Here is a 9,136-nt window from a genome sequence, read left to right as displayed (position 1 = left end):
GCTGGGCATGGGGACAGCCCAGGGAGTTCAGAGAGCTGAGCCCATGCCTGCCCTTCCTAAGGATCTTTCTTGGTCTCCTTCTCCAGCTCAAGCTGTGTCTTCTCCTGCTGACCACACTTATCCTGGAAGATATTTAGGGAGGAGAGCAGAGTGAGTAAGCCAGGGGTGGTGGCACACGACTTGTTTTGGGAAAACAGATGCAGGAGGATTCCTATGAGGTTCGGGTTAGCATGGACTGCAATAGTAGAAGTAATAACAAAACAAGATTGAACAAATAAGTAGAACACAATCCTGGCAAGGTAGGTAAGCCTGAGGGGCAGCTTGAAGTTACCCCAGCCTTAACCAGAGCCCACAAGATGATGGTGGAAGAGGACATAGCCCACAGGTGTCCTCTGACACCCACACATGTCTTATGGCATGTTTGTGTACCCACACAGTGACACACACACACACACACACACACACACACGCACACACACACACAAGCTATGAATACACATATATTAAGGTGGGAGAGGAAGCACTGTTGTTGGCCACAATGGCAGGGTGGTGTCAAACACCTGTATCTTGGATCTACCATGGCTCCCCTGCAGTGTCACAACAGTCATTCTCAGCCATCTTAATAATGTGAACGTTTAACACGCTTCCTTGTGTTGTGGTGACCCCAACCATGTTTTCATTGCTATTTAATAACTGTAATTAGGCTACTGTTATAATTCAGAAGTATCTGACGGGTGACACATCTGCCATATGGGTTGAGACCCACCCTTGAGAACCACGAGTCTAGGGTAAGTCGCTCCTCATCTCTGAGCTCCGGCTTATTAACCCCATTGAATGTGAGCAGAATCCCCCAAGTGGCAGGCATTTTCTGAACACTTGTGTCCACAGGTGCAGGGTGAATCTACTGTCCCTACTGGTTGGGGGGTAGGGAAGTCATGTTTTGAAATGCCTCAATGGCAGTGTCTGTATGAAGGCACCTCCCCCCTGGAATCTTGGCGCTGTTGATCCCAGGAAAGGCTTAGGTGACCAGAGAATGGAGAATGGAGTCACAAAAGTATTGACTATGTCTCAAACTATGTGCAAGGTGATTGGTTGATCCCATGGCTTCACCTGGGTGAAAGCCAGAGCTGATGTGACCTCTCCCTCAGCACAAGGTTAGACAGGACATCACGGAGTCTCAGTGTGGGTCATCCCTGCCTATCAAAGCCATCGGGCTTGCCGGAGTTGGGGTGGCATGGAAGATGTCAATCACAACTCCTGCTTCAATAGGTAGTGAATATGAAGGGCAGAGAGAAACCTGGCACCCTGGCACTGGCTGTTCCCACAGTCACCCATCCTGGTCTTCCCTTATCCTCCACAAGCTTTCCAGGATCTCCTACTTAACCTCACCCACCTCAGGCTCACTGCCCATCTAGGATCTCTGTGAATTTCAGCTGTCACAGTAGCAGGAGAGCTCTTAACAGCAAGATACCTGTCTTGCTGTGCTGCCTTAACCAGAAGCTTGCCCTCCCTGAGCCTCTAGGTTCACTGACAATGGGAGCACTGCTGGGATGTTATCATACAGCCTCCTCATTTACCTTTTTCCAGTTGACAAATATGATTTCTGATTCATCCATGCCCATGTGTATGACAGCCTTCTGGAATACTTCCCGCAGCTCTGGGGTAACATCTGGCTTTTTAGCTGCAAGGGATCCAGGGGTGTGATGCGTAAGGGTCCAGCAGATGGGAGACCATGGAGGAATGTGGGATGTGGGTGGGTGCCTAAGAGTAAGGCGCAGTGGAGTTGGGGAACTCAGTCGTGAGTGGCCTACCACAGAGAGTCAGCACCCTTTTCCTGTCCTCCTTCACGTTAAAGGCAAGCATGAAGGCCCCATGTTTCTTCAGCACTATCAGGTGGGCAAAGGTTTTTCCTCCTTCTGCAGGAGGAAGACCTTTGTGAGACACTAGAATGATGCTGTAGTCACATCCCCAAGGGAAGGTAGCACATAGCTATGGACAAGTGCCTGGGGCTCCCTGGGGCTGCCCTGTGTTCAGCCTCTGCTGGATAAGCCTCATTTCCAATTCTTCAAAGATATGGAACAGCTGGGGTCCCGGAAAGGGCTCTTAGTGGTGTGGTGGTGGGGCATAGTTACCACTTCCCCTTAAACATTAAAACATCTACTTAGGGACTGTCTCATCTGTCCCACTAGCATTCAGTTGCCCTCTTAGGTACTGTCCCTGGTGACATGGGGGTGTGGCTGAAGTCACTGGCTTCCCAAACCATGGGTTTCCCCTCTGAGCTCACAAAGGCTCATAAATAATGGCCAAAGCAAGTCTGTCCTGGCAGCTGGACTCCGGGTTGAAATCTCCTTCCACTTACAAGCCCTCAGAGATGACTTCACAGACCTCACTGCCCTGTTCTGCTGCCCCCTTGTGCCCTTGCAATACCCTCCCCGAAATCAGTGAGTTCACACCCTCACCATACAGGGAGAGGGTCGAATTCTCTCTCTGGAATCCCAGATGGGTGGTGGAATATTCACACTGGTCACCTCTAAAAAGCAAAGAAAGGGTGGACAACTTTGGAAGAGGTGATCTGACCAGTCCAGGGTGGGGAGTGGGCAAGAGGCAGGTAGACAAGACAGCTGTCCCCATTCCTGAAGGTGGGTGTGGAGGCCAGGCAGAGACAGTTTGCTCAGGTCTCTAGGCATCTGGGAATGGAGGCCAGGGCCAGGGTGGTCTGGCAGTTACAAGGACTCACATGGTTTCATACACCTGAATCTCCATCGTTTCTTTTATCAAGTTGAAGGTAAGGTAAAGAAATACCATCTGTGCCTCTTGGATTGACTGCCAGACCTCAAGATTTCGGGTAGCCACACCAATGAGAAACCATTTGTCAGAGAGCTAGGGAGAAGCAGGCACACAGTTGAGCAGGGCTTGTAGTACGAACCTAGGAAGTCAGCAGTGATGAGGGGCAGGCAAGGGATGGCTTCTGAACCATACATGGGTTGACTGAAACTCCAGACCAGGACCCCACGAGCAGTTCAAAAATCAGCCATGCTACTGCTCTGTCCCATGCTGAGAGACCTCAGAGTGATGCTTCTGGGTTTGGAGGCAGGGGGATGCCATCAGGATCTCCAGGAAAGGGACGGGCAGTACCAGGAGCCCAGAGATGAACACAGACAACAGGGAAGGGAAAGCCGAGAGGAAAGAGTAGCCTCCTACAGTGCTCAGGTCCAGGCCCCGGGCAGGCACTCACCCAGCTCAGGGTCTCATTGGTGATAGGCTCTCCTATGGTGATGTTGGCATGTTCTGGGTTCTGAGCTTCCAACAGCGGCAGGAGGCTCAACATGACAAGAACTGTGTACAGGGCCATGCTGAGGACACTCAGAGTCACCAGGGCTGGGAAGAGATAATTGGTGGCTGAAGGATGCAGTGGCTTTTATAACAGGATGTGGGGAGGGTATGGGACTGCAGCCAGGGGCTGGAGAGCCCTGGCACAATCTCACCAGAACTTGGTAAATGCCCTGCACAAAATGTTCCCTCAAGCCATCTTTGTGGAGCTCCCTTGGCCCGCCGGCCCCAACATAGGCTCTTGCCCTACACCAGAGTGGCTGATTCATGGTCAAGGTGGGTATAGGACTAGCCTGATGATACTTAAGTCCCAGAAAGGGGTCCCATCCCTCTCTTATCCCATGAAGCTGCCTAACAGTAGTGAAACTTACACATACATCAACCTCCAAAGGGTAATAAGAATGGGTCCCAAGTCAGGGTTTGTAGTGAACTTAGAAGGTAGGGGGTCAAGCTGAGGGCCAAGAACAAAGATGGATTAATTTTGAAGGTGTGTGATGTTTCTGGGGACCCCTACGTAGCCTAGAGTCAGCCAAATGCCCAACAAAGAGGGGTGAATCTGAGTAGAACATCTAGTTCAGCAAAGCTCCCAGTATCTACAGCAGGAAAGGATCTGCCCAGGTCAGTGTGTGCCCAATCCAGGGTCTGTGCCCAGCATCCAGTCAATATCTGGTTCGAGTTCCTGCCTGATAGATATAGCCTGATCTTTGTCTACTTAGTGAACACTTTCAAAAAGTATTGCTAGGGACAGGCCTGGTGACTCCCGCTGAGGCACAGAGTCATTGCTGTGAGCTTGAGATTACAGTGAGCTGCTTCAAAACATCATTAGCAGCAAATGTGTTGGAACAAGCCTACAGTGTTGTGATCTATTTCACTGACACACATACACGTACGCACACACTCACACACTGGCAGACTTAAAAATCTATTTTTATTATAAAAGCTAATGTAGAAAAATAATTACGTTAAGAAAGGGAAAAGAAATCTTCAAAGCTACCTGTGTCTGTGCTGTGAATCCAGAGCCTGTGGTTTCTAAGGACAAGGATGCAGGCAGGGAAGTGGAAACCCAGGTAAGGTCTCCCACAGGGTACTTGCTGCATATCTTTCCAGAATCTGTCCACCCTTCTGCTGACATCTGTCTCTCCTGCTTTTCCTGTCCTTTGCCTGGAGAGGCCAGAGGAGCAAGGCCTGTCATGGATTCCCAGGCCAGAAACAGTCGGAGACACTCAGCAGGAAGTGTGTGACAAAGCCCAAGGCCAGAGTCTCCTTCCAGAGACTTCCATAGCACCCTATGCCTGTGGCCAGCTTGACTCTGGGCATGCGTGTGGCAGCGACTGTGATTTACTCTGCCCCAGTGCACTGACAGACAGAGCAGGGTGCCTTCTCAGTTCTGTGACAAAATAATTGAAAAGAGCTAATGATGGGAGGCTGCTGGGTGAGGAGGGACACAGTCCACCATGTCACACTGCATCCAGTGGGGACAGCCATAAGCTTTGCAGGCAGAGATGCTCTGTGGGTGCTCAGCTTGTTTTCTGCTTTTGGTTGAGTGGGGGACCCCAGCCTGAGGAATGGTGCTGCCTACAGTCAGGGTGGCGGCTCTCTCTGGAAATGTCCTCACAGACACAGACTGAGTACATCCCCTAGGGGACTGCCAATCCAGTCAAGTGTAAAGATGATCTCAGACGCTATGTTTGCCACCGAGTGGACAGTGCCTCAGGAACCTAGTCACAATCGTGCAATCGATGTCAGCTGGCCTCTCACGAAGCAGTGTCATCTCACAGTGTCCCTCAAGGGCACCCTGAGGAGTCTTCCTGGGGACATCCAGACCCTCTAGCCCAGGCCTAAGTCTACCCTGTTGCCTACCCTTGGCCTTTTATACCGTGACCATGTTAGCATTGACATGAACCTTCCTACCTTCCCAGTCACCTCCCTTCCAGTGATTATAGTTGCACCTCTGAAGTGAAGGCCCTGTGACAGGAACTGTACACCTTTTTTCCCCTCCCCCACTCACTGCTGCTTGGGTCTCCTGCCTTGTCTTCCCCAACTGTGCCCTAAAGTATTTGGGGATTCTAGGAAGAGCATTAGGTTCTGTCAGTTCCTTCTAGCCTGACTGAGATGCCCCTTCCAGGATGCACTCCCTGGGCTGTGCTTCTTGGACTTAGGTAAGGCTCCCCTCAGGCCTCTGTACAACGGGAGGGAAGGAGGGAGAGAGGGACGGAGGGAGGGAAGAAAAGGAAGCAAGCAAAGAAATGATATTGACTGTGTCAGCAAACNTTTATTGTTGCAGAGACAGAATCAAAGTGCACAGGAGNGGTGGGGTGGGCTGGGCATGGGGACAGCCCAGGGAGTTCAGAGAGCTGAGCCCATGCCTGCCCTTCCTAAGGATCTTTCTTGGTCTCCTTCTCCAGCTCAAGCTGCGTCTTCTCCTGCTGACCACACTTATCCTAGAAGGTGATATGAGGGAGCAGAGCAGAGTGAGTAAGCCAGGGGTGGTGGCACACGACTGGGTTGGGGAATACTGAGGCAGGAGGACTGCTATGAATTACAGCAGAGTAGCTTGGGCTGCAAGGTGAGATGCAAAAACAAAACAAAATAGAACAAACAGACAGAACAAAAACTCGGCCTGGTAGGTAAGCCTGAGGGGCAGCTTGAAGTCACTCCAGCCTTAACCAGAGCCCACGAGAGAATGGTAGAAGAGGACATAGCCCACTGGTGTCCTCTGACACCCACACATGTCTTATGGCAAGTTTTTGCACACAAACTCACACACATGCACACACATGCACAAACACACTCACACAAATGCACTCACACACGCACACACACATGCACACATACACTCACACATATGCACATACACACACACACACATTCACACATGCTAGCAATGAATACACATATTTTCAGATGGGTGAGGGGGTAAACAAAGTTGTTGGCCACAATGGCAGGGTAATGTCAACCACCTGTATCTTGGATATTTGGATCTACCATGGCTCTCCTGCAGTGACAGAACAGTGGTTCTTACCCTTCCTAATAATGTGAACCTTTAATACGGTTTCTTGTGTTGTGGTGACCCCAACCATGTTTTCATTGCTACTTCATAACTGTGGTTAGGCTACTGTTATAAATCATAAGTATCTGAGCTGCAGGACACCTTACATACAGGTTGAGACCCACCCTTGAGAACCACGAGTCTAGGGTAAGTCGCTCCTCATCTCTGAGCTCCAGCTTATTCACCCCATTGAATGTGAGCAGAATCCCAAAAAACGGAAGGCATTATCTAAACACTTCTGTCTGCAGGTGCAGGGTGAGTCTACTGGCCTGACTGGTTGGGGGGTGGGGAAGTCATGTTGTGAAATGGCTCAGTGGCAGTGTCTGTATGCAGGCCCCTCCCCCTGGGCATCTTGGCGATGGTGATGCCAGGAAAGGCTCAGGTGACCAGAGAATGGAGTCACAAAAGTGTTGACTCTATGTCTCCAACTATGTGCAAGCTGATTGTTTGATCCCATGGCTTCGCCTGGGTGAAAGCCAGAGCTGATGTGGACTCTCCCTCAGCACAAGGTTAGACAGGACATCACGGAGTCTCAGTGTGGGTCATCCCTGCCTATCAAAGCCATCGGGCTTGCCGGAGTTGGGGTGGCATGGAAGATGTCAATCACAACTCCTGCTTCAATAGGTAGTGAATATGAAGGGCAGGAATAAACCTGGCACCCTGGCACTGGCTGTTCCCACAGTCACCCATCCTGGTCTTCCCTTATCCTCCACAAGCTTTCCAGGATCTCCTAGGTAACCTCCCCCACCTCAGGCTCACTGCCCATCTAGGATCTCTGTGAATCCCAGCTGTCCCAGTGGCAGGAGAGCTCTTAACAGCAAGATACCTGCCTCACTGTGCTGCCTTAACCAGAAGCTTGCCCCCTCTGACCCTCTGACCCTCTAGGGTCACTGACAATGGGAGCACTGCTGGGCTGGTATCATACAGCCTCCTCATTTACCTTTTTCCAGTCGACAAATATGATTTCTGATTCATCCATGCCCACGTCTTTGACAGCCTTCTGGAACACTTCCCGCAGCTCTGGGGTGATATCTGGCTTTTTGGCTGCAAGGGAGAAGGGATCCAGGGGTGTGATGCGTAAGGGTCCAGCAAATGGGAGCCCAGGTAGGGATATGGGATGTGGGTGGGTGACCAAGTGTAAGGCCCAGTAGAGTTGGAGGCCTCAGCTGTGAGGTTCCTACCATAGAGGGACAGTCCCCGTTTCTTCTCATCCTTCAGGTCAAAGGCAAGCATGATGGCCCCATGTTTCTTCAGCACTATCAGGTCTGCAAAGGTTTCTACTCCTCCTTCTGCAGGAGGAAGGCCTTTGTGAGTCAGTAGAATGATGCTGTGATCCCCATCCCAAAGGAAGGAAGCATATAGCTATGGACAAGTGCCTGGGGCTCCCTGGGGCTGCCATGTGCTCAGTCTCTGTAGGATGCAAACCTCACTTCTCATTCTTCATAGGTATGGAACGGTTGGGGCCTTGGAAAGGGGCCTTGGTAGTGTGGTGGTGGGGCATAGTTAACTCTTCCCCTTAAACATTAAAACAGCTGCTTAGGGACAATTAAAATGTCAGAGTACCTGATCTGGTCCACCAGCTTTGGGTTGCCCTTCTACATGCTGTCGCTGGTGACATGTGGGTGTGGCTGAAGTCACTGTCTTCCCAACCCATGGGCTTCCCTTCCGAATTCACAAAGGATCATAAAGAATGGTCAAAGCAAGTTTGGCCTGGCAGCTGGACTCCGGGTTGAAATCTTCTTCCACTTCCAAGCCTCAGAGATGACTTCACAGACCTAACCGCCCTGTTCTGCTCTCCCCTCAGACCCTTGCAATACACTCCCAGAAAACAGTGAGTTCACACCCTCACCATACTTGGAGAAGGTCCCATTTTCTCTCTGGAATCCCAGATGGGTGGAGTTATAGACACACTGGTCACTTCTAAAAGGAAAAGAGAATGTGAACAACTGATGGAGAGGTGATCTGACCAGTCTGGGTTAGGGAATGAGCAAGAGGCAGGTAGACAAGACAGCTGTCCCCATTCCTGGAGGTGGGTGGGGACGCCAGGCAGAGCCAGTTTGTTCAGGTCTCTAGGCATCTAGGAGTGGAGTTCAGGATGGGGTGGACTGGCTGTTTCAAGTACTCACATTGTCAGAGACTCCCGAAGCTCTATCGTGTCGTTTATCAAGTCGGTGGTAAGGTAAAAAAATTCAGTCTGCATTGTTTGAATTGCCTGACTGTACTCGAGTTTTCTGAAAGCTGCGCCGATGAAAAACCATTTGTCAGAGAGCTGGGGAGAAGCAGGCACACAGATGAGCAGGGCTTGTAGTACGGACCTAGGTAGCCAGCCTTGATGAGGGGCAGGCAAGCAATGGTTTCTGAACCATACATGGAAAAACTGAAGCTCCAGACCAGAAACTCATAGGCAGTTCAAAAATCAGCCCTCCTACTGCTCTGTGCCATGCTGAGAGACCTCAGAGTGATGCTTCTGGGTTTGGAGGCAGGGGGATGCCACCAGTTCTCCAGGAGAGGCAAGGGCAGTTCCAGGAGCCCAGAGATGAACACAGACATCAGGGAAGGGAAAGCCGAGAGGAAAGAGTAGCCTCCTACAGTGCTCAGGTCCAGGCCCCGGGCAGGCACTCACCCAGCTCAGGGTCTCATTGGTGATAGGTTCGCCTATGGTGATGTTGGCTTGTTCTGGGTTCTGAGCTTCCAATAGCGGCAGGAGGCTCAACACGACAAGAACTGTGTACAGGGCCATGCTGAGGACACCCAGAG

General features: G+C 51.0%; 2 protein-coding genes across 2 annotated transcripts; both read right to left on the bottom strand.

Annotated features, from left to right (window-relative positions):
- Positions 1–56: 56 nt before the first annotated feature.
- On the bottom strand, positions 57–3,352 carry LOC110323694 (alpha-1-acid glycoprotein 1-like). Its single transcript, XM_021201043.1, has 6 exons — positions 3,236–3,352; positions 2,738–2,880; positions 2,460–2,530; positions 1,812–1,916; positions 1,578–1,681; positions 57–122 (listed from the first exon to the last, which is right to left on the bottom strand). Exons 1-6 carry the CDS (start codon positions 3,350–3,352, stop codon positions 57–59), a joined length of 606 nt encoding a protein of 201 aa, XP_021056702.1.
- A 2,232-nt stretch (positions 3,353–5,584) lies between these two features.
- LOC110323685 (alpha-1-acid glycoprotein 1) lies at positions 5,585–9,136 on the bottom strand. The gene is made up of 6 exons (XM_021201030.2): positions 9,003–9,136; positions 8,506–8,648; positions 8,229–8,299; positions 7,561–7,668; positions 7,320–7,423; positions 5,585–5,771 (listed from the first exon to the last, which is right to left on the bottom strand). Exons 1-6 carry the CDS (start codon positions 9,117–9,119, stop codon positions 5,706–5,708), a joined length of 609 nt encoding a protein of 202 aa, XP_021056689.1. The 5' UTR covers positions 9,120–9,136; the 3' UTR covers positions 5,585–5,705.

The sequence above is a fragment of the Mus pahari genome, chromosome 6 (assembly GCF_900095145.1).
Source record: "Mus pahari chromosome 6, PAHARI_EIJ_v1.1, whole genome shotgun sequence".
Lineage (NCBI taxonomy): Eukaryota > Metazoa > Chordata > Mammalia > Rodentia > Muridae > Mus > Mus pahari.
The sequence above is the reverse complement of the archived record's forward strand: the minus strand, read 5'-3'. Positions and strand labels throughout refer to the sequence as shown.

Excerpts from the sequence above, each read along its gene's own strand:
- LOC110323694 (XM_021201043.1), bottom strand. The coding sequence starts at position 3,352 with ATGGCCCTGTACACAGTTCTTGTCATGTTGAGCCTCCTGCCGCTGTTG. Across the intron at positions 2,881-3,235 it reads CCAATGAGACCCTGAGCTGG|CTCTCTGACAAATGGTTTCT; the intron begins GTGAGTGCCTGC and ends GCTTCTCCCTAG. Across the intron at positions 1,682-1,811 it reads AAGGGTGCTGACTCTCTGTG|CTAAAAAGCCAGATGTTACC; the intron begins GTAGGCCACTCA and ends GATCCCTTGCAG.
- LOC110323685 (XM_021201030.2), bottom strand. The coding sequence starts at position 9,119 with ATGGCCCTGTACACAGTTCTTGTCGTGTTGAGCCTCCTGCCGCTATTG. Across the intron at positions 7,424-7,560 it reads ACGGGGACTGTCCCTCTATG|CCAAAAAGCCAGATATCACC; the intron begins GTAGGAACCTCA and ends TCTCCCTTGCAG. Across the intron at positions 5,772-7,319 it reads TATTTGTCGACTGGAAAAAG|GATAAGTGTGGTCAGCAGGA; the intron begins GTAAATGAGGAG and ends ATCACCTTCTAG.